This window comes from Amphiprion ocellaris, chromosome 11 (genome assembly GCF_022539595.1).
Source record: "Amphiprion ocellaris isolate individual 3 ecotype Okinawa chromosome 11, ASM2253959v1, whole genome shotgun sequence".
Classification (NCBI taxonomy): Eukaryota; Metazoa; Chordata; class Actinopteri; family Pomacentridae; genus Amphiprion; species Amphiprion ocellaris.
The window spans coordinates 36,040,847-36,065,361 of NC_072776.1; the positions used below are offsets into that span (position 1 = coordinate 36,040,847).

A 24,515-nucleotide genomic window follows, 5' to 3' on the forward strand; every position below is an offset into this window, starting at 1 on the left:
ATTAAATGAAAATACGTCACTTGTAAGAAACTAATTTTAAAATATATTTTAAAGTCAAGTCAAAGTCAAAATCAGTTTTATTGTCAATTCTTCAATATGTACATGACATACCAATAATCAAAATTTCGTTACTCTCTCTTCGTGCAACAGTAGACATTAAATAAACACTTAGAAAATAAGATATTAAAGGACAAAAAAGAACAAAGGAAGCAAAATTAGAGCCGAGCAACAACTAAGAACTAAGAAAAGCAGAACTGAGTGAAATGTAAACATGACTATGAGATAAAGTGACGGATTTTAGTGCAGAATACTCAGAACAGTGCAAATAAGTAACAGTCCAAGAAGTGCAAATATGCTTGATGGTTGAATGTACTATTACAGTGCAGGTCAGAGGTTATTGACCAGAGTTTGTGTATGTGGGGGAAGGGGGTGGTAGAGAGGGCAGAGAGGGGAGAGAGTTCAGCTTCCTGACAGCCTGGTGGATGAAGCTGTTGCTCAGTCGGCTGGTCCTGGTCCTCAGACTCTTCGGTCTCCTCCCTGATGGCAGCAGGCTGAACAGGTTGTGGGACGGGTGTGTGGGGTCTCCTGCAATGCTTAGTGCTTTGGGAGTGAGGCGGGTGCTGTAGATGTCCTGGAGGGAGGGGAGAGAGACACCCACAATCCTTTCTGCTGCTTTGACGATGCGCTGGAGGGTCCTGCAGCAGGAGGAGGTGCAGGAGTCGTACCACGCTGTGATGCTGCTGGACAGGATGCTCTCTATGGTGCCTCTATAGAAGGTGGACATGATGGGGGCGGGGCACTGGCTCTTCTCAGCTTACACAGGAAGTAGAGACGTTGTTGTGCCTTCCTGACCAGTGATGTTGTGTTTCTGGTCCAGGAGAGATTTTCTGAGACGTACACACCCAGGAACTTGGTGCTGCTCACCCTCTCCACAGCCGCACCGTTGATGTTGAGAAAAGTAAAAGAAAAAAGTAAAAGAGTAAAATATTGGACTAAAGTGATTCTGATCGTGACTTTAAAAACATCAGAATGAAAACTGTGATTAACGTTTAAAGCTCAAAACACAGCAGGAATTAAAACTAACAGAAAATATCAGAAAATAGATTTTAAATTCAGTTTATCTAAATATAAGCCTTTAATTTGATCAGAATCAATCTTATTTTTACTTCATCTAAAATCATTAAACTCAAAATGACTGAAAACCGACAAAGATTTAATAGAAGAGTTCTGAATAATATTAATAACAATAATAATAATCTGAACAAACCGAGGAAGCATCTGATCCATGTTTTGTCTATAAATAGTTTACCTGATCCAATAATCATAATTTTTCTGATTATTAATAAAGTTTTTCTTTAGTTTAAAACGTCTCTGCTCTCTGGCGCCAACCACCACTGTCTGATTGGTTGCACATTTCAGGTATAAACCATGAATTTCCTTTCAACTGCAAATATGAATCAGGTGTCTGTCTCCTTAATTACTAATAATGAAAGGATTATTGATTAATCTGTGATTAATATCCGTCCTCCACCAGCTGCTCTCTACTTGGTGCCTGGAAAAAGCGATAGAGTGAGAGCTCTGGTTCTCTCCTCTCTGACCGCAGGTATTTCGGGCGGAGCCTAAAAATATCAGAAATCACACAAAGCCCCGCCCTAAATACCAGAGGCAGCCAATCAGAGAGCCGAGCAGACAGCCAATCAGAGAGCCGATATTCACAATAACTACAGTACACAACCTAAATAAACAACATAAACAGACTAGAACCTGAGATCAAATCTCTCCTTTAAATCCTTTCTGCTGTTTTTTAAAATCCATCCACTGACTTTAGCAGAAACTAAAGCAGAAACTGAGTTTGTTTCAGATTCATCAACATTTATTCAGTTTGATGTGAACATCTTTTAATCCTCTAAACATCTAAAAGCTGCAACAAATCAAACCTGAAACATTGCTTAAAAACCTTCATCACATTTTAATGTTTCTGAGCAAAAAAAACAGCTTCATGATCAGTCAGTCTGAGTCTAAATTCTGTTTTCAGATTGTTTAATGTGAATATTTCCTGGTATAGATCTCTGGACTAAACGTGAACAAACCCACCAGTGAAGGTAGAACAGGTGAAGGAACGTTCCATTTAGACTGAACTGAGCAGCTTCAGATGAATTCAGACTTTAATGTTTGCAGAACCTTAAAACTCATGAGCTCGTTACTGAACCAGGTGAAGATCTGAAGTAACAACAAGCGTCTCAAAGTTCTACCGACTGGAGCAGAAGCAGATCAACGTCCATCAGAACCTGATCCATGATTTCAAGATTCATTCCACAAACTACTGAAAGCAGCTTCAGAGGGACTTTAATAAAAGGTTCTAAGAGGAACATTGTCAGAACAAACTGAACAGAACCAGGAGAACAACATCCTGTCATGCTGATCATAGGAGCTTCAGTAGAAACCAACTGGGCTTCTCTAGTAGGTTCTTGAAGACGTTTTCACCTCTCATCCAAGATGTGGTGGTGAAAACGTTTTCAAGAACCTGCCAGAGAAGTCCAGTTGGTTTCTACTGAAGCTCTTGTATGTTCTTGAAGATGCTTCACCTCCTCAAGAACATGAAACGTCTTCAAGAACCTACCAGGGAAGTCCAGTCTCTTGGAGGAGAAGTGAAACGTCTTCAAAAAACCTATAAAGCCTCAGTAGAAACCAACTGGACTTCTCTAGTAAGTTCTTCAAAACATCATCAAGAACCTACCAGAGAAGTCCAGCCTCTTGGAGGAGAGGTGAAACGTCTTCATGAACCTACAAGAGCTTCAGTAGAAACCAACTGGACTTCTCTTGAAGGTTCAGGAAGATGTTTTCACATTTCCTTGAAGATGAGACCGCTTACACCGCATCACTCCTGACTGGACAGATTCACATCCTTTGTTGTGTAAACTGGCAGCTCCACCATGATTGCTGTTGGACCTCCTGGTTTCTCAGCATCTACACCTGCAAACAAGTGAGTCCTGGTTGTGAACGGACCATCAGCCATGTTAGCTGGAGGGACTATAAACTCTGGAACTCCCCATTAGTCAGTTAGAACTGAGCATGCTTCTTGGATGAAGGTGAGATGTTTCAAGAACCTTCAAGAGAAGTCCAGATGGTTTCTACTGAAGCTCCAAGGATTCATAAGAATGAATCCACCACACAGCAAATGTACATCAGAACAAAAACAATCTGTTTACAGAACGTTTAGATCCACTGGGACCCAAACTTCAGCAGCAATGTGAAGGAAATTAATTTATTCATGGAACAAAAACACATCTTCATTCTTCACCAGCAGAGAACATCTGAGTGTTCAGGCAGAAGGTTCAAACATCTCCACTGAATGCTGGGACAGTTTGAAAAGTGTGAAGCTAAACACTGACATCACTGTTTAGTTGGAACCTTCAGGTCCAGTTTGGTTTCTGCAGAACGTTCTTCTATTCTGAGAGAAGCCCTGAAGACGATGTCTTCAAGGAGAAGATCCATTCAGGATTCATTCTAAATCTAAAACCACCAACCATGAATGCAGAAAGTGAACGTTGTTCCTGAAAGTCAACCTGCTCCATCTGAGGTGGTCATCAAACCTGGTTTACACCAAACAGAAGTTATATCAGTGAAAACTACAGCTAAAGATCTCATGTTGACAGATTAAAGTCTTCTCAGAAAGGGTTTAATTCTTCAGCTCATCTGTTGGTCACGCCCCCTTCAGGAAGGAAACTCCCTCTGCACCAGTGGTTAGTCACATGACAGTGGAGATGTTCGGACGATCAGCTGACAGGAAAATATTAATAAACTCAGAACAATCCTCGTTTCTAACTCATCAGAAAAGACTTTGGTTCTAAAATCAGAAGATCAGCAGCTTGAGATGTTTCTGGAGTCAGTCTGATCCAGATTCTTTCAGTTTTCACAAAATATTCAAACATCTCAATGAGCTTCTCTGGGGATTAGTAAGACCTGGAGTTAATAGGACCAGCAGCTGGATCACGTTCTCAGGTTCACCTTGGTCTAGTTGAGGGTTTCAGGAAGTAAACATCACTAAGTTTAAACCTCCAAGTTTAGAAGAACCACAAACACAACACCAGCATTTTCACCTCAGATTAATGTTCTCTTCATTCAAAGATTAAATACAACAGAATCAAACTCTTTCCTTTCGTCTCCAGCTGGATTGCATAACTTCATGACATCAAGTATAAAGTAGTGAAGAGGAGAACATGGAGAACATGAAGAACATGAAGAACATTGAGAACATGGAGAGCATGAAGACCATGGAGAACATGGAGAGCAGTAAAGAGATCTTCAGGAGGAATCACTCCAGTGGAGCAGCAGAGATGCACAGGTTGTTTAAGGCACAGGCGACCTGGACGATCTTGTCAAAGGTGCAGAGGTTGGAGGTCCGCTCTGAGGCCGAGGTGAAGGGACTCTCCACCGGGCCGGTCAGCATGGTGTAGCGCTTCTTCACCATGGAGATCACCTTCTCCACATGTCTCTGGATGCTGGCCTCAGAGGAGACATTGGCCGGCAAGTCAGACCCGACCATCATCTCCGTCTGTCGGTCGGCAGTTCTGCAGGAAGTGGTTCTGAAGGAAGCTCCTCGAGCAGCGACCGAGTCCCTGATGTCCAGATCTCTGCCGGCCAGGACCACGTCTCCAGGCAGCAGCTTGCAGAGCAGCCCGCAGCCCTCCGCCAGGCTCTTATCGCTCACGTTCCCCACCACTCCTCTGGAGACGAAGGTGACCACGCCCTGCGGAGCCACGCCGATCAGGTACTTGAGCTGGCTGCGGCCCCGCAGCGCCCACTGCTGCTGGTTGCCCCGGGAGACCGGCTCCTCGAAGGGCACTGTGAAGCAGTCTACGATGACGGCACAGTCGGGGTGGGACGACCGCAGCGCCGCCGGGAGGTTCTTCCGGAGCTCAGCTCTGGAGGGCCAGAAGACGGCCGTGGGCACCAGAGTGGAGGACATGATGTGGACCATCCGGTGCACCGTCCTGGTCACCGTGCCGACCTTCACACCGAAGCGGTAGGCCAGGTCCTGGTTCCGAAGGTCCAGACGGAGACGCATCAGCGTCAGCAGCAGCTGCTGGAACTTAGAGAGCTTCACGTTCTTCACGACGTCCATGTGAGGAGCCAGCAGCCACATGACCGTCTCCAGCACAAAGTAGTTTGGTAACCCGGTGTAGAACTTCACCTTCTCTGCATCATTCCTCAAAGAGTTCTCAGACAGAGACATCCTGTCCACAGACTCCCTCAGCGCCTGGTTCTCCTTCTTCAGGGCTTTCAGGATGTCCTCAAAGTTCACCGGAGGATCAGACGTCTGAGCAAACTTTTCTCTCTTACTGTCACTCACAGATTCATCATCATCTTCATCTTCATCAGTGCTGACTGTGGAGGAAACACTTTCCTCCACAGTGACCTCCTGCTCCTCAGGAAGCTCCTCCTGCTCCTCTGCAGACCTTCCCTGACCCTGCAGGAACAACAAGGCGTTGGCAGCCTCCACTCGAGCCTCCTGCTTGTCCAGGATCTCTAAGGCACCCGGTTCCTTCATCTCTGGAGACGATGGAGCAGCGGTGAACACAGAAGGAACATAATCTGGAGAACGTGGGTTCTTCACCTGTTTACCTGCATGAGCAAAGAGAAGAACACGAGAAGATCATTCCAATGACTGCCTACTTCAGATAATTCCTCCTGGAAACTTTGCTTTCAGTCAGGGCCAGTAATGGACCAGAGAAGCAGAACATCAGCGGTTCTACCTTCACAGTGGACCAGAACGCTCTAGAACATGCTAGAACCTACCAGGAACATCTGGAGGAACATAGAAGCTTTAAAACAAGTTCAATGAGTAGAAATATTTTTGGACTTCAGAAATAAAAAAAGGACAACACAGAAATAGTTAAAGTCCATCATCAGCGTCTCAAACATAAATTCTCAGAGTATTTTATGATCTCCACCCAGATGGAACCAGCTGCTCTCTGAATGTTAACTAATAAACCAACATTAACGCTGGGATTAATAATCTGCAGTAAACGGGATCAGATTAAATCAGAACTGCTGCAGTTCTTCCAGATGTTGGTTCAGGAAATCTCTAGAATCTGATCAATACTTTCAGTAAAACTCAACAGAAACTGTTTGTTATTCTACCAACACTGAAAATAATATCTGAAATATGTCAACTGAAATTCAAAGAGTGAATAAATTAAGAGAAAAACTACAAACTAACAGTAAACAGGATATTAATAAACAATGAGGTAGTAAATAAGTACTTCATGTTGACAGTACTACTGCAGTATTACCTGAGATGAAGTGAGTACTACAGTAGTATTACAGTGTTACCTGAGATGAAGTGAGTACTACTGTAGTACTACAGTAGTACTGGAGTATAACCTGAGATGAAGTACTACCTGAGACGAAGTGAGTACTACTGTAGTATTGAAGTAGTACTGCAGTATTACCTGAGATGAAGTACTACAGTAGTACTGCAGTATTACCTGAGATGAAGTACTACAGTAGTACTGCAGTATTACCAGAGATGAAGTGAGTACTACAGTAGTACCACAGTAGTACTGCAGTATTACCTGAAATAAAGTTAGTAATACAGTAGTACTGCAGTATTACCAGAGATGAAGTGAGTACTATAGTAGTACTACAGTATTACCTGAGATGAAGTGAGTACTACAGTAGTACTACAGTATTATCTGAGATGAAGTACTACAGTAGTACTGCAGTATTACCTGAGATGAAGTGAGTACTACAGTAGTACCGCGGTATTACCTGAGATGAAGTGAGTACTACAGTAGTACTGCAGTAGTACAGCAGTATTACCTGAGATGAAGTGAGTACTACAGTAGTACCGCGGTATTACCTGAGATGAAGTGAGTACTACAGTAGTGCTGCAGTAGTACTGCAGTATTACCTGAGATGAAGTGAGTACTACAGTAGTACTGCAGTATTACCTGAGATGAAGTGAGTACTACAGTAGTACCGCGGTATTACCTGAGATGAAGTGAGTACTACAGTAGTACTACAATAGTACTGCAGTATTACCTGAGATGAAGTACTACAGTAATACTGCAGTAAGACCTGAGATGAAGTGAGTACTACTGTACTACTACAGTATTACCTGAGATGAAATGAGTACTACAGTATTACTGCAGTATTACCTGAGATGAAGTGAGTACTACAGTAGTACTACAGTATTACCTCAGATGAAGTGAGTACTACAGTAGTACTGCAGTGTTACCTGAGATGAAGTGGGTACTACTGTAGTACTAAAGTACTGCAGTATTACTTGAGATGAAGGACTACAGTAGTACTGCAGTATTACCTGAGATGAAGTGAGTATTACAGTAGTACTACAGTAGTACTGCAGCATTACTTGAGATGAAGTACTACAGTAGTACTGCAGTATTACCTGAGATGAAGTACTACAGTAGTACTGCAATATTACATGAGATGAAGTGAGTACTACTGTAGTACTACAGTAGTACTGGAGTATAACCTGAGATGAAGTACTACCTGAGACGAAGTGAGTATTACTGTAGTACTGAAGTAGTACTGCAGTATTACCTGAGATGAAGTACTACTGTAGTACTGAAGTAGTACTGCAGTATTACCTGAGATGAAGTACTACAGTACTACTGCAGTATTACCAGAGATGAAGTGAGTACTACAGTAGTACTACAGTAGTACTACAGTATTACCTGAGATGAAGTGAGTACTACAGTAGTACTACAGTATTATCTGAGATGAAGTACTCCAGTAGTACTGCAGTATTACCTGAGATGAAGTACTACAGTAGTACTGCAGTATTACCTGAGATGAAGTACTACAGTAGTACTGCAGTATTACCAGAGATGAAGTGAGTACTACAGTAGTACCACAGTAGTACTGCAGTATTACCTGAAATAAAGTTAGTAATACAGTAGTACTGCAGTATTACCAGAGATGAAGTGAGTACTATAGTAGTACTACAGTATTACCTGAGATGAAGTGAGTACTACAGTAGTACTACAGTATTATCTGAGATGAAGTACTACAGTAGTACTGCAGTATTACCTGAGATGAAGTGAGTACTACAGTAGTACCGCGGTATTACCTGAGATGAAGTGAGTACTACAGTAGTACTGCAGTAGTACAGCAGTATTACCTGAGATGAAGTGAGTACTACAGTAGTACCGCGGTATTACCTGAGATGAAGTGAGTACTACAGTAGTGCTGCAGTAGTACTGCAGTATTACCTGAGATGAAGTGAGCACTACAGTAGTACTGCAGTATTACCTGAGATGAAGTGAGTACTACAGTAGTACCGCGGTATTACCTGAGATGAAGTGAGTACTACAGTAGTACTACAATAGTACTGCAGTATTACCTGAGATGAAGTACTACAGTAATACTGCAGTAAGACCTGAGATGAAGTGAGTACTACTGTACTACTACAGTATTACCTGAGATGAAATGAGTACTACAGTATTACTACAGTATTACCTGAGATGAAGTGAGTACTACAGTAGTACTACAGTATTACCTCAGATGAAGTGAGTACTACAGTAGTACTGCAGTGTTACCTGAGATGAAGTGGGTACTACTGTAGTACTAAAGTACTGCAGTATTACTTGAGATGAAGGACTACAGTAGTACTGCAGTATTACCTGAGATGAAGTGAGTATTACAGTAGTACTACAGTAGTACTGCAGCATTACTTGAGATGAAGTACTACAGTAGTACTGCAGTATTACCTGAGATGAAGTACTACCTGAGACGAAGTGAGTATTACTGTAGTACTGAAGTAGTACTGCAGTATTACCTGAGATGAAGTACTACTGTAGTACTGAAGTAGTACTGCAGTATTACCTGAGATGAAGTACTACAGTACTACTGCAGTATTACCAGAGATGAAGTGAGTACTACAGTAGTACTACAGTAGTACTACAGTATTACCTGAGATGAAGTGAGTACTACAGTAGTACTACAGTATTATCTGAGATGAAGTACTCCAGTAGTACTGCAGTATTACCTGAGATGAAGTGAGTACTACAGTAGTACCGCGGTATTACCTGAGATGAAGTGAGTACTACAGTAGTACTGCAGTATTACCTGAGATGAAGTGAGTACTACAGTAGTACCGCGGTATTACCTGAGATGAAGTGAGTACTACAGTAGTACTGCAGTAGTACTGCAGTATTACCTGAGATGAAGTGAGTACTACAGTAGTACTGCAGTAGTACTGCAGTATTACCTGAGATGAAGTGAGTACTACAGTAGTACCGCGGTATTACCTGAGATGAAGTGAGTACTACAGTAGTACTACAATAGTACTGCAGTATTACCTGAGATGAAGTACTACAGTAATACTGCAGTAAGACCTGAGATGAAGTGAGTACTACTGTACTACTACAGTATTACCTGAGATGAAATGAGTACTACAGTATTACTGCATTATTACCTGAGATGAAGTGAGTACTACAGTAGTACTACAGTATTACCTGAGATGAAGTACTACAGTAGTACTGCAGTATGACCTCAGATGAAGTGAGTACTACAGTAGTACTGCAGTAGTACTGCAGCATTACTTGAGATGAAGTACTACAGTAGTACTGCAGTATTACCTGAGATGAAGTACTACAGTAGTACTGCAATATTACATGAGATGAAGTGAGTACTACTGTAGTACTACAGTAGTACTGGAGTATAACCTGAGATGAAGTACTACCTGAGACGAAGTGAGTATTACTGTAGTACTGAAGTAGTACTGCAGTATTACCTGAGATGAAGTACTACTGTAGTACTGAAGTAGTACTGCAGTATTACCTGAGATGAAGTACTACAGTACTACTGCAGTATTACCAGAGATGAAGTGAGTACTACAGTAGTACTACAGTAGTACTACAGTATTACCTGAGATGAAGTGAGTACTACAGTAGTACTACAGTATTATCTGAGATGAAGTACTACAGTAGTACTGCAATATTACCTGAGATGAAGTGAGTACTACAGTAGTACCGCGGTATTACCTGAGATGAAGTGAGTACTACAGTAGTACTGCAGTATTACCTGAGATGAAGTGAGTACTACAGTAGTACCGCGGTATTACCTGAGATGAAGTGAGTACTACAGTAGTACTGCAGTAGTACTGCAGTATTACCTGAGATGAAGTGAGTACTACAGTAGTACTGCAGTAGTACTGCAGTATTACCTGAGATGAAGTGAGTACTACAGTAGTACCGCGGTATTACCTGAGATGAAGTGAGTACTACAGTAGTACTACAATAGTACTGCAGTATTACCTGAGATGAAGTACTACAGTAATACTGCAGTAAGATCTGAGATGAAGTGAGTACTACTGTACTACTACAGTATTACCTGAGATGAAATGAGTACTACAGTATTACTGCATTATTACCTGAGATGAAGTGAGTACTACAGTAGTACTACAGTATTACCTGAGATGAAGTACTACAGTAGTACTGCAGTATGACCTCAGATGAAGTGAGTACTACAGTAGTACTGCAGTATTACCTCAGATGAAGTGAGTACTACAGTAGTACTGCAGTGTTACCTAAGATGAAGTGAGTACTACTGTAGTACTACAGTACTGCAGTATTACTTGAGATGAAGGACTACAGTAGTACTGCAGTATTACCTGAGATGAAGTGAGTATTACTGTAGTACTACAGTACTGCAGTATTACCTGAGATGAAGTGAGTATTACTGTAGTACTACAGTACTGCAGTATTACCTGAGATGAAGTACTACAGTAGTACTGCAGTATTACCTGAGCTGACGTGAGTACTACAGTAGTACTACAGTAGTACTACAGTATTACCTGAGATGAAGTACTACAGTAGTACTGCAGTATTACCTGAGATAAAGTGAGTACTCCAGTAGTACTACAGTAGTACTGCAGTATTACCTGAGATGAAGTGAGTACTACAGTAGTATTACAGTATTACCTGAGATGAAGTACTACAGTAGTACTGCAGTATTACCTGATGAAGTGATGAGATGAAGTGAGTACTACAGTAATACTGCAGTAGTACTGCAGTATTACCTGAGATGAAGTACTACAGTAGTACTGCAGTATTACCTGAGATGAAGTGAGTCTGACAGTAGTACTGCAGTATTATCTGAGATGAAGTGAGTACTACAGTAATACTGCAGTAGTACTACAGTATTACCTGAGATGAAGTGAGTACTACAGTATTACCTGAGATGAAGTACTACAGTAGTACTGCAGTATTACCTGAGATGAAGTGAGTCCGACAGTAGTACTGCAGTATTACCTGAGATGAAGTGAGTACTACAGTAATGTTGCAGTAGTACTGCAGTATTATCTGAGATGAAGTGAGCACTACAGTAATACTGCAGTATTATCTGAGATGAAGTGAGTACTACAGTATTACCTGAGATGAAGTACTACAGTAGTACTGCAGTATTATCTGAGATGAAGTGAGTCCGACAGTAGCACTGCAGTATTATCTGAGATGAAGTGAGTACTACAGTAATATTGCAGTAGTACTACAGTATTATCTGAGATGAAGTGAGTACTACAGTAATACTGCAGTAGTACTACAGTACTACCTGAGATGAAGTGAGTACTACAGTAATATTGCAGTAGTACTACAGTATTACCTGAGATGAAGTGAGTACTACAGTAATATTGCAGTAGTACTACAGTATTATCTGAGATGAAGTGAGTAATACAGTAATACTGCAGTAGTACTACAGTACTACCTGAGATGAAGTACTGCAGTAGTACTGCAGTATTACCTGAGATAAAGTGAGTACTCCAGTAGTACTACAGTAATACTGCAGTATTACCTGAGATGAATTGAGTACTACAGTAGTACTGCAGTATTACCTGAGACGAAGTGAGTACTACAGTAGTATTACAGTATTACCTGAGATGAAGTACTACAGTAGTACTGCAGTATTACCTGAGATGAAGTAAGTACTACAGTATTATCTGAGACGAAGTACTACAGTAGTACTGCAGTATTACCTGAGATGAAGTGAGTACTACAGTAGTACTGCAGTAGTACTACAGTGTTACCTGAGATGAAGTGAGTACTACAGTAATACTGCAGTAGTACTACAGTATTACCTGAGATGAAGTGAGTACTACAGTAATACTGCAGTAGTACTACAGTATTACCTGAGATGAAGTGAGTACTACAGTATTACCTGAGAAGAAGTACTACAGCAGTACTGCAGTATTACCTGAGATGAAATGAGTACTACAGTAGTACTGCAGTATTACCTGAGATGAAGTGAGTACTACAGTAGTACTACAGTATTATGTGAGATGAAGTGAGTACTACAGTAATACTGCAGTAGTACTACAGTATTACCGGAGATGAAGTACTACAGTAGTACTGCAGTATTACCTGAGATGAAGTGAGTCCGACAGTAGTACTGCAGTATTATCTGAGATGAAGTGAGTACTACAGTATTACCTGAGATGAAGTACTACAGTAGTACTGCAGTATTACCTGAGATGAAGTGAGTCCGACAGTAGTACTGCAGTATTACCTGAGATGAAGTGAGTACTACAGTAATATTGCAGTAGTACTGCAGTATTATCTGAGATGAAGTGAGCACTACAGTAATACTGCAGTATTATCTGAGATGAAGTGAGTACTACAGTAATACTGCAGTAGTACTACAGTACTACCTGAAATGAAGTGAGTACTACAGTAATATTGCAGTAGTACTACAGTATTACCTGAGATGAAGTGAGTACTACACAGCCGGCTGCCGTCGTTAGGGATCCAGCCCTCCCGGTTCACGGCATTGATCCAGCGCTGCTTCCTGTCAGGGTCCCGGGGGAAGCGGTAGAAGGACAGGCTGGTCCCCGGAGTCCTCCTGTTCCTGCAGCCGGACACCACGCAGGTGTGGACCATGGTGGAGCCGCGTGGATCCTCCTTGTCTGCGGCTGCTTGACTCCCAAAATGGCGGCGAAGCAGAACAGGACAAAAAACAGCAGCTGCGTCACCAACCGTCGACTCGGTCCGCGCCTCTGATTGGACCGTCACACTGTGGCGTCATCGACACGCGACCCAACTCAGGCTACCGAAACACTAACGATCTGAAATTACACGAATTATAAAAACGATATAGATATATTATATAAATACGGCGGAGATTCAAAACTAATCCAAACTTGTGTCGTTTAATGATTTGAAATTAAAAACATTAAAAAAAGTAAAGAGGAGATGCTAGCTGCTAACCGCTTAGCTAGAGGCTAACCGGTTAGCTAGAGGCTAACGATTAGCTAGCTGCTAACCGGTTAGCTCCACATTAATCAGCAGGTGAACTCATTTAGATTTAATCCACAACTAAAACTCTGTCACTGGAAGTAAAACATCCTTTAGCTGCTGACAGTAAATCAGAAATGGTTCGTATCAGTCTGAACTGTCGTGTTTCTGCAGTAATCACCGGATATTCGTCAATTCTACAGAAATCTGCAGATTTTAACCTCATACTTGCTCTATTTTCAAGTAAAATTAGTATCTAAGGAGAGATAATCTGAAGAGTTAGATCATCTGTTACATCATTCTAACAGTAAATCAGCATCACCGAGCCTTTAAATAGTCCAGAAGAAAAAGTTCATAAAACAATAAAAGTCCAAATAAATAACTCACAACAATCAGATCTCTGTGCTGAATGTGATGCTGATAAAATAATAATTAAAGACAAGTTCCAATAAAATGATAAAATGTTCATCATGAGACCAAAGTGTGTCTTTATTCCTTTATGTGACAGATTTGGGACCACAGAGAACTGGTGCTGGAAATCTGATTCCTTTGTGAGTTCATAGTTGTGTCATTTCTGAGGTGAAATCTTTCTTCGTGTCTAAAACTGGCCTCTATACAGAAATATGGTGTTTTATTTTACAGTTTATATAACAAAGCCCAGAACTATTTACAGTCTAATTACAAACACATGTAGAACCTCCAGACCTGCTGCTCTGGTGGAAGCAGTGGCAGTGGATGGACCAGGTTCTGTTGCAGGACCTGACAGACGAACCAACACCAAGGTTCTCCTGATGAGATGGGAGCTGTTGATCGGTGTTTATTGATCAGTGTTTAATGATCAGTGTCTATTGATCAGTTTTTATTGATCAGTGTCTATTGATCAGTGTTTATTAATCAGTTTGTACACAGAGTTTTCTTTGACTCCTCCAACATGCTTCAGCCTCTTCAACTCCGTCAGACAGAGGACGTAAACAGGAGCCAAGGTTCCAACACTGATGATCCTCTTCAGCTGATCCATCTGAAACTCTGAGGTTCCTCCTGCAGGGGGCGCCACAGCACAGAGACAGACAGCAGATGACTTTAAAGACTTCACATGACGGAATAGAACCGTCTATAAAGACTTCACATGACGGAACAGAACCGTCTATAAAGACTTCACATGACAGAATAGAACCATCTATAAAGACTTCACATGACGGAACAGAACCGTCTATAAAGACTTCACATGACGGAACAGAACCGTCTTTAAAGACTTCACATGACAGAATAGAACCATCTATAAAGACTTCACATGACGGAACAGAACCGTCTATAAAGACTTCACATGACGGAACAGAACCGTCTATAAAGACTTCACATGACGGAATAGAACCGTCTATAAAGACTTCACATGACGGAATAGAACCGTCTATAAAGACTTCACATGACGGAATAGAACCGTCTATAAAGACTTCACATGACGGAATAGAACCGTCTCTATCTCAAACACATGAAGCTTATTGGCTCCATTCATTGAGACCTAATTTAAATGATCCACTCAGGGAGCTGAGCTGGATTCATGTTTAAATGATCAGAACATGAAATGAGGAGGAACATTCTATTGTCTTATTCTGGTTCCTTAAACATAGTAGTTGTAGAATCTGCAGAAAGAACATTTAATCAATCAGAAATTAACTACAGAAGCTGATTGTGCTGAAAATGTTTTTATCTCCAATGAAGACGTGAAAGAAAAGAGTCGTTCCAGAACTGGAGTTTTACATTGTTTACATCCAATAATCCATGCATAAAACCCTAAAACATGCAGTAGTGTGTAAATGTTCTTGTCCTGAGACCAGATCTATAAAAACTAGGAGAAAAGAATGTTTAAAATATTTTTAAAATACCAAATAAGTCTGGAGTTCCCCTAAAATGCCATTTTTCTCTTGTTCCCCTGATGACCAAACTGAACCTCTAATAAAACAGAATCTAATTTAAATCTACTTTTTCTGGTTTTATTTTTTCATTCATGTCTCTGTGGTTGTGGGAACATTTTTTAATCAACATAATATTTTAAATAATGATTATTATACATGGAACATTTCCCACAACATGTTAGCAGAACCTGTAGATCACGTTTCTGTTATTTTGTGTCTTGTTTTTGTCGTTTCCATCAGGTGTTCCTACAGAATAGGTAGAGCAAAGCTATGTCTTCTCTTCTATTTTCCATCTTTCTTGACTGAACGTCTCCCTCCAGCTCCTATTATCAGGATCAGACTAATTCTTTGGACTGTTTTCCATCAGTCAGTTTGTCCTCTTGGTCAGCAGTAACAGCAGCTAAATATCTAGCTTCTACTGCTGAGAAAAAGATCACATTAGCATGGATTAGAGTAGAGTTAGCAAACAGCACAGAAAACATGGAAGAAGAAGCTGATCAATCAGTACCTATTATTGATCAATATGGAGCAGAAATATTTTTCAAACATTGAGAAGCCCAAATGTTCTCCAGTTCTGGAATGATCCGTAGATTAAAGACTGGAAACGTGAGTGTTAACTGAGAGTGAACAGGAAGTTTTCTAACATCTATTATTTATGTCTGGGTGAGATTAAACTGCTTCCATCATTGTAAACTTGTGTTTGTGATCAGGTCTCTGTGTGATGAGTGAGGAAAGGTCTCCTATGAAGCTCCTGACCTGGACGCTGCTCTGTGAAGGCGTTGATGTTGTGGACAGCCTGGTTCAGGTTGTGTAGCGTCACATGCCTCAGGTAGTTGGGTAAACTCTGGAACTCTCCGTCTGACACCACAGACAGACCCTCAGATCTGAAGAAGATTCAGGTTAGAGTCAGAAAACTAGAGGATTCTACCAGGAAGAAACAGCAGCAGGAAGAGACAGATGGAGAAACACACTGCAGACACTAATAAGACATTAAGAATCCTTTCAGACGTTCAGCAGATCTGAGCTGCTGTTTCTGCTTCTATAATCTGAAACTGTGTACTTTTTTTGTTTATATTTTTGTTTATTTACCTGTATTTATGGTGGGAACTGGACACTTTCTGCTGGAGCAACTGAATTTACCTCAGTTATTCTATTCTATCTATTCTGGTCTGCAGCTTCCTGAGGAACATCCAATAACCGACAGAGACATGAAGAAGATTCTGTCTCTGGTTAGATTTCAGTCTGTTTACCTGCTTCTGAGTTTTTCTGCTCTGACTTGTGGCTCCACAGTTGTGATGGTTTTCTTCAGCTGAGCCTGAGACACCAGCTGCAGCAGAACAGGAGGTACAACTTCACATTTCACGGATAAAATGTCAAACTGGATCAAAGTGGAGATTCCTGAGAGGTTTGAAGCTCCAGAACCTGACCTTACAGATGTCCTGGGTCACTGAGCTCAGGTCGGGCTTCTCCGGCGTCCCGGGTTCCTGGTAGCTGCTTCTGATCCAAGGCGTCCCCAGACTGAACTCCTGAGTGGCTCCATCCAGCTCCAGATCACCGACCAGCTTCTCCTGGTCACTGAGCTTCAGGACTTTAGGGTTCCTCTGCAGGTAAACAGGTGCAAAGTTGGACCTTTAAATGTTCTAATCTTTACTTTTTATTAATCTAGTCACAGTGCAGGAGTCAGACAGACACAGGAACATCCTGGTTCTTTCTGGCTCTGTGGAATAAAAACTGCAGATTTAAAAACTTTTAATTAAAAGTTCTGATTGTTTTTGTTTTTCTTCCATCGTTTTATTTCAGTGGATTTTTCTGATCAACAAAAATTAAAAACATTTATTTCTGATCCTTTAAAGATTATGCTGTCATGTTCTATTTTTATCTAAATATTTTACTGTGAAGGTCCAAAGTCACCATTAGAGTAATTCTGAGTTTAATTTGAGGTAGTTTCAAACTGAGGAGTATAAAAACAGATGATCCATTAAAGGTAAACCCCGTCTAGAAACCAGAACCTCGGTCCAACGGGTTTCTGGAGGATTTAAATCCTGGAAGCTGCTGATAAACCTCCCTCCTTCCTCACCCTCTGTAAAGAGTTCCCCAGGACTGACTCCAGGTTTGGCATCTCCGGCATCCGCTCGTCTCCCAAACCCATCGCCCAAACCTCCAGAACCTCGTTTTCCCAGCAGCGTTTGGAGCCTGGAGCTCCTTTAGGAGGAGAAGCTGGAAGTTCTTCTTCAGTCTGGATGCTGATCGGCTCCGGCTGCCAGAAACTCTGGAACCAGAAGAAGACAAACGACCTCATATGACCTCATCTACTAAACATCTCAGAGCTGCTGGAGAACCAGGACTACCATCAGAACTCGGATGATCTGATTGTCTGGTGAAGGAGCTTCTTCTGGAGGACTGATTAGTTTAAATGTGTAGATGTGGGCTTTGTCCAGTACAATCATGTGTAGTAGAGTTAAAGGGACACGTGTAGTTTAATTCTGAGTGTAATGAAGACAGGAATATGTGCAATAGAGACAGAGGGGTTAGTGTAGTAGAACAATATCTAATACTGATAGATATCTGCAGTAGAATCATGTGTAAATGTTCTTTAATTACTGACTGGTAGCTGCCTTTGTCCTCCAGCTTTTGTTGGTTTGTGTGCACGATGTGTTGTTGTTTGTGTCTTTGTTCAATTCTGGTTTTATGCTAATTGTAATTTTTTAATTTTTTAACCTGCTAATAGCACAATCTCAGTATTTACGTGAAAATGTTCATTAATATGAACTGTCCCATTTTAAAAATGAATCAAACGTACACGACCAGTCAACAGTCTGGACACACCTTCTCACTCAGTGGTTTTACTTCATTATTTTATACATTTGTTATAAATTATCATAATGCTCTGATTAAATGCTCTTTATTATTTCAAACTACTGTAGAACTGTGTGACTGAACTCATATAACCCCATGTATGATTAACTTTGACCATGAAAATACAAGTTGGTTAATAATAAACTGATAATAAACTGATAATAAACGGGTAATAAACTGCTAATAAACTGGTAATAAACTGATAATAAACGTAATAAAGTGATAATAAATGTAATAAAATGACAATAAACAGGTAATAAACTGTAATAAACTGATAATAAACTGGTAACACCACTGTAACTTGTTTCTGTATAAAAGCTGTTTCTTTATCAGTCACTCGTTCAGAGTGGGTTCTCTGCAGGTTGATTCCTTGTTGAGTAAAACTTTGCTTTGACATCAAAACTATAAAAGAATACAGATGGAATTATGTTGTAAATAAAAGAAGTGTTAATATTCAGTTTTAATCTACAACGTAGAAAATAATACAAATAAATAAAAAGCACTGAATGAGAACGTGTGTACAGACTTTTGACTGATAGCACATATAGATATATATACCCCTCTGTAGCCCTATGGAGATATTCCATTAAAAACCAGCTGTTTCCAGCTACAATAGTCATTTACCACATTAACAATGTCTGCACTGGATTTATCATTCATTTAATGTGATCTTCATTGAAGAAAAATTGCTTTTCTTTCAAAAATAAGTGACTCCAGACCTTTAAATGGTGGTGTGAATAACTAAATAAATAAAATCTCTTATCTGAGTTTCTGTCTGGAAGCAGAACTTCATCTCTACATGAAGGTTCCTCTGGCTCCTCTCCATACCTCCTTGGTGCTGACCAGTCGGGTCATATATGGGGTTTGGAAGGCCGGGACCTGGGGGGTGCTGGGTAGGTTGGGTCCAGGGGGGGATTCTGGTTCTTCTGAGTCTGGTTCAGGTGAGGAGCTCCGACCGTTGGTCTTTCTGATCTTCAGTCCTGGAGTGCAGAGAACTGGTAGCTCTGGAGATGCCAGGATTTCAGCTGAAGATCAAAGAACAAAGTCAGGTTCAGTGTTTGAGGAGCGACGTGTTCCTGACATTTATCAGGAGTTTAACATCTGCAGGATAAGTCTGAGGAGACATTTTAATCATTCTGGTTTTTAGTCACTTTAAACCTGAACCTGGAACCACCTGGAGGGCCTGACAGAAATCTGAAATAAAAAGAAGCCAAAAATAAATGACTTATCGAAGCCATGAACTTCCCAGCTCCAGCTGACGTCTTCTGCTGGAAGGAGAACCTGAGCTGAACTCCATAAAACCACTTCATTCTAAACATCAATCAGCCCAAACTACTTCTGTGCTCAGTCAAGACTGTCAAGAACTAAGACACCAACAATCAGCCAACAGACGTTCAGTAAGTTCACAGAGAGGACAGATGTTAAAATACAGAATAAAACATCTGGATGGAGATCAGTGTTGGTTGTAAAATAAATAATCTGTTCTTTTGTTTGTTTTTGTGTCGTTCTGCTCAGAGAACATTGGTGAGTGGACTTTGTGTTGGAGTTTCTGGCACTAGAAGATCCCCTGGTGTTTAGAATAAAGTCCTCAGAGGAGCAGAAACCAGGTCCTTCATGACGTGGCTGAAGAAAAACAGAAGAACAGAAAACCTCCTGGCTTTTTTTATGCTTCAACAGGAGGAAATATCTGGTTCCAGGTTGTTCTAGACAGAAGAGCTCTGATGGTTTCATACCTCTGGTCTGGAAACGGTCCAACACCGAGTCCTCTGGTGGTCCAGGTTGGTCCTGCGCTGGTCTGTTGGAGAACAAACAGAAACAGTGAGAGGTCCATGCAGGTCAGAGATGTTTACATGCAGCAGCTGTGAATTCCACCTCTGGGGCTCCTTAGCGTTCTTCTGGAGCAGCTTCGTAGTGAAGTCGTTGTCCTCTGAGATGCCGAAGTCGTGCATCTGAGGTGTCTGGAGCTCCTCGTCTTCCATCCGGAGAGCTCGTTTTGGAGTTAAAGGCAGCAGAGGTGGAGCTGGCGTGGAGAGCGCTGGGTGAGGGAGGTTCATCTCAGGCATCGGAGGAACCTCAGAGCACCACTCAGCTCCAGCCAGATTTCTCTTCAGCTGCATCTCAGACAGACCGAAGTCAGACAGCTGAGGGGTTCTCATCACGTCGCTGAAGGTCGGTGCTGCTGGAGGAGATGAGCTGAGGTTCTCTCCATCCTCCTCCTGGCCTCCTGCTTCTCTCTCTGCTGACTCAACCCCATCTTCTTCAGGACATTCATCCTCGGCCTCCTGAGCTTCTGTAGAAGAGAAACCACAATCATAGACACCTTCAGATCACATCTACACAGGAAGGACCAGTGAGCTGTGACCAGTCCTTACTGGTTGGAGCCTGATAGCCATATTCCTCCCAGTGAGCCTTCAGGGTCTGGACGTCTCTGCTGACCTTCTGCTCCATCATTCTACAGGCCTGGATGAAGCTGTCCACCTCATTCTCGCAAGCTTTCTGCTGGACCAGCTGCTCCTGGATCTGAACCTGGAGGAGACCAGAGCAGATTCAAACATCTAGACCAGAAGAGTCCAACTCATCTTAGTTCAGGTTCCACATCCAGTCCAATCTAATCTCCAGTAAAACCAGTAAAACTACAGCAGAATAATCTAGAAATAACCACAACTCCTAATGGTTCCTTTGTTTTAGCGCAGAAATGTTCACATTTAAGGAATTATCTTTTTACTAAACATCATGAACATCCTGACATTTATGAAGAAAAATAAACTCAGTTTCATCAACATTCAGCTTCAGTTTATCATTTCCACATCACAACTTCCAGATCACAGTGTCGACAAAGGAACACAACATTTAGTCATCTGGAACTGAACCAGAGGATTTTACTTAAAAAAAAAAAAAAAAAAAAAGACAAAAAACAAGACTAAAAACAACAAAAACAAGACAAAATATTACAAAAATCAGACACAAAATAACAAAGACAAAACACAGAAGCGAGATAAAAAGGAAACACAAAATGACAAAAACAAGAAACAGTGACAAAAACATGACACAAAACAACAAAATATTACAAAATGAGACACAAAACAACAGACAAACACGAAACAAAACAAAAAAAATAGTCAAAAAAGCTACAAAGCGACAAAAAACCCCGCACAAAAGCAAGAAACAAAACAAAGATTAAAACAAACACAAAACGACAAAAAAAGACAAAAACACAAGCAAGACAAAAAGGAAACACAAAATGACAAGTTAGACAAAAAAAACAACAAAAACAAGACAAAATACTACAAAACCACAATGAACAATCTAAAGAATCTAATCTAAAGAACATTTACGCAACTACTGCATGTTTTAGGATTTTCTACATGGATTATTGGATGTAAAACGTTCTCCAGTTCTGGAATGATCCATGAAGAACAATAATATCAGCAACAATACCGAGAATATTTTTACTCAGATACTTGAAGTACATTTTATAGGACTTCTACATGGTTCTGAGAGTTGATTCCATCTCTGTTAGGAACCAGATGATTAAATAACTTCAAATCCCTGAACACTGCAGTCTGTTATGAGTGGGACGTGATCAATAAATTTTTAACGGTGCTGCTTCTTTAAAACATCTCATTAATCAGCAGATACTGCACCTTCAGGCTCCCCACGTTGAAGTTCAGCTCGTGGTACGTTCTCATCGCCTTCGCTGTGGTTTCTGGAAGAAGAAGGAGTTCAGATCAACAAACATGACGGAGTTCAGATCTTTGCGTCCAAAATGATTCATAGCAGAACCACAGATGGATCCTCAGGGAATCTTTATTAGACCTAAACATTTCATCAGGCTAAATGATGAAAACATTAATGACAGATATTTTTTCATTGTTTTTACTTCAAATATGATGTACAGAAGTATTTATACTCTTTCCTCAGTGATCAGCGGTGAAGCTTTAAAACAAGTTCAATGAGTAGAAATACTTTTGGACTTTGCAGCTTCAGTCAAAGAAATAAATGAAGATGAAAACATCTTGAAGAACCTACCAGAGAAGTTCAGTCTCTTGGAGGAGAGGTGGAACATCTTCAAGAACCTACAAGAGCTTCAGTAGAAACCAACTGGACTTCTTTTGAAGGTTCATGAAGATATTTCACCTTCTTCCAAGGTTCTTGTTCAGTTCTGACTGACTGGAGTTCCAGAGTTTCTACGTACACTACTTATCAAACACCTCTAACCCAGTGATGAAGTTTCTCCATCGATAACATCCCGAGTCACTCCTGACTAGACAGATTCACGTCCTTTGTTGTTTAAAACAGGTTGCGTCAGTGAGTTGCAGTGTGTTTCCTGTTTCTAGAGGCAATGAGGCAGAGGTTATGTTATTTCACTGAAACTATGTACATGCATTTTCACATAATTTTGGACTATTGTAGTATAAATACATATACTACATATTTAGGTCACGTATGTAGCAAACCCCAGCCAGAAAACGTTAAGTTCAGCCGTCAGCCTTATTTTGAACACAAATTCACCTTTCTGTCCTTCACTCCTTTCTTCAGGAAACACCATCAGAGCTTGTCTCCATCCCAGCTAGGAGCTTCTAAGTTCAGACACAACATCCTTTGCTAGACAGCAACAGCGTGGAACCGTTGTCTTTCATCTTTACGGGACTTTTCATACTTTTCGGCAGCGTCTTCATTATGTCAAGAAACCGTTTCTTAGATAATGGCCGGCTGTGGCTCAGGTGGTAGAGCGGGTCGTCCAATGATCGAAAGGTCGGCGTTTCGATTCCCTCTCTGTCCTAGTCATGTGCTGTTGTGTCCTTGGGCAAGACACTTTACCCACCTGGCCTCCAGTGCTGCTACTCACACTGGAGTATGAATGCGTGTGAATGTTGGTGGTGGTCGGAGGGGGCCGTAGGCGCAGATTGTCAGCCACGCTTCCGTCAGTCTGCCCCAGGGCAGCTGTGGCTACAAATGTAGTTTACCACCGCTGAGTGAGAATGTGTGAGTGAATGAATAATGGATTCATTGTGAAGCGCTTTGAGTGTCTAAATCTAATCCATTATTATTATTATTATAAACACTTGCTCTGCCGCTGGAATGGTGACAAAGTAAAAGCCTGTAACATTAAAAATACGCCTTCAAAATAAAAGAATGGAGGGAACGGTTATTTTAACAATAGGACAACAAAGCCTTGTCAAAAGTGATGAACTGATCAACAGACTTTTATAAGAGTAATTTACACACAATTCGTTATCCATACGTAACATGCACATGCATAACATATGCTTGTGCTTAGCACAAGGTCATTTTTATTAAAGATTTCATCCGTCGGAAATGATACGTCAACTGAACAGCCTTGGAGGAGTACTGCGCTCTCTGAGTGGTTTACTAGGTTTTTCTACTTTATTATTAGCACTACGAATAATAAAGGGCATATTATGAATCAGCACCATGGAGCAAATCCGTGGCTGTACAGTTTATGTCTGGAAAAGGTATGAAATTTAAAAGCAAGGACTCCAGGAAGAGTAACCACAGTTAAACAGTCCAGTGTCTAATGGTGATGTAAATTCAACTTAATATATATTATCTTCCTATGTCCTCAATTAATGCACAGCCTGAATTATGGCTTTGTGGATATCAGCTGTAACTCCACCCCTCCTTTATTCTGGTCCCCCATTAATGTTCCCATTTTAGTTTACGAATCAGCAACTAGTTCTGTTTAGTTCAGTCAGCCTGAGTTTCCTACAAACAATCAGTAGGATGGCAGGGCACAGTCAGACATTTTCAGTGTTAGTTATCTTTGCATCTTGTCATGATCACAGAACATTTGTTTAATCAGCTACTGTCTCTCCCGTGCTCTTTTTAGTGTCTACACTCTCAGATCAATACATCACACCTCCAGCGATGTCATCATCATCATCCTCACCAACCCCCTCAACAGAAAAGCTGTTAATGAACCCCATCAGGTCAAACACAGACTGTCCCCTAACAAAGATATGAAGTGTGAACAATGATCTGGTACGTTGTGACTCCATGTGACATTCTTCCTGAACATGGGTTGCTACAATTCAGCCAGTTATATTGTCAGGTATGTTTCTGTATGGAGTTTCAAATTCATGCTCCATGTGCCCCCTTTAACTTTGAGCCCCTCCACAGGTCTCTGCACGGCCCTGCAGGTGTGTCTCACTCACCGCTGTCTGGCTCGTTTTTACGGTTTTCAAACGCCTGTTGGAGTCTGGATGTCTCGGACCCCAGAGTCACCGCCAGCTTCCTCAGTCTGGAGAAGAACCGCGACGTCGGATCCATTTTAGAGCTCAAACTGGACAAACTGGTACGGACCGGTTCCCGACGAGGAGATAGTTAGTCCTTCTGTCCTTCAGCGGAAATAAAATACTAAACTAACTAGTTCAGACCGGTTCCTGTGGAGGAGATAGTCCGTTAGTCCTTCTGTCTTCCAGCGGAAAAGAATAACAACTTTTGGATTTTGGCGCCACTTCCGGCTTTG

General features: G+C 41.2%; 2 protein-coding genes across 3 annotated transcripts; both read right to left on the reverse strand.

Annotated features, from left to right (window-relative positions):
* Positions 1-59: 59 nt before the first annotated feature.
* On the reverse strand, positions 60-12,978 carry LOC111567533 (uncharacterized). Its single transcript, XM_023268715.3, has 2 exons — positions 12,725-12,978; positions 60-5,625 (listed from the first exon to the last, which is right to left on the reverse strand). Exons 1-2 carry the CDS (start codon positions 12,900-12,902, stop codon positions 4,316-4,318), a joined length of 1,488 nt encoding a protein of 495 aa, XP_023124483.1. The 5' UTR covers positions 12,903-12,978; the 3' UTR covers positions 60-4,315.
* A 742-nt stretch (positions 12,979-13,720) lies between these two features.
* ska3 (spindle and kinetochore associated complex subunit 3) lies at positions 13,721-24,515 on the reverse strand. Of its 2 annotated transcripts, none has more exons than XM_023268716.3 (11): positions 24,202-24,515; positions 21,670-21,731; positions 20,398-20,551; positions 19,898-20,315; positions 19,759-19,820; positions 18,854-19,050; positions 17,247-17,438; positions 16,597-16,770; positions 16,420-16,496; positions 15,926-16,053; positions 13,721-14,294 (listed from the first exon to the last, which is right to left on the reverse strand). In XM_023268716.3, the coding sequence occupies exons 1-11, from the start codon at positions 24,314-24,316 to the stop codon at positions 14,137-14,139; spliced, it is 1,737 nt and encodes a 578-aa protein (XP_023124484.1). In that variant the 5' UTR covers positions 24,317-24,515; the 3' UTR covers positions 13,721-14,136. The 2 variants fall into 2 exon arrangements, with proteins under 2 accessions (XP_023124484.1, XP_054871418.1); XM_055015443.1 differs by lacking the exon at positions 24,202-24,515 and adding an exon at positions 22,538-22,911.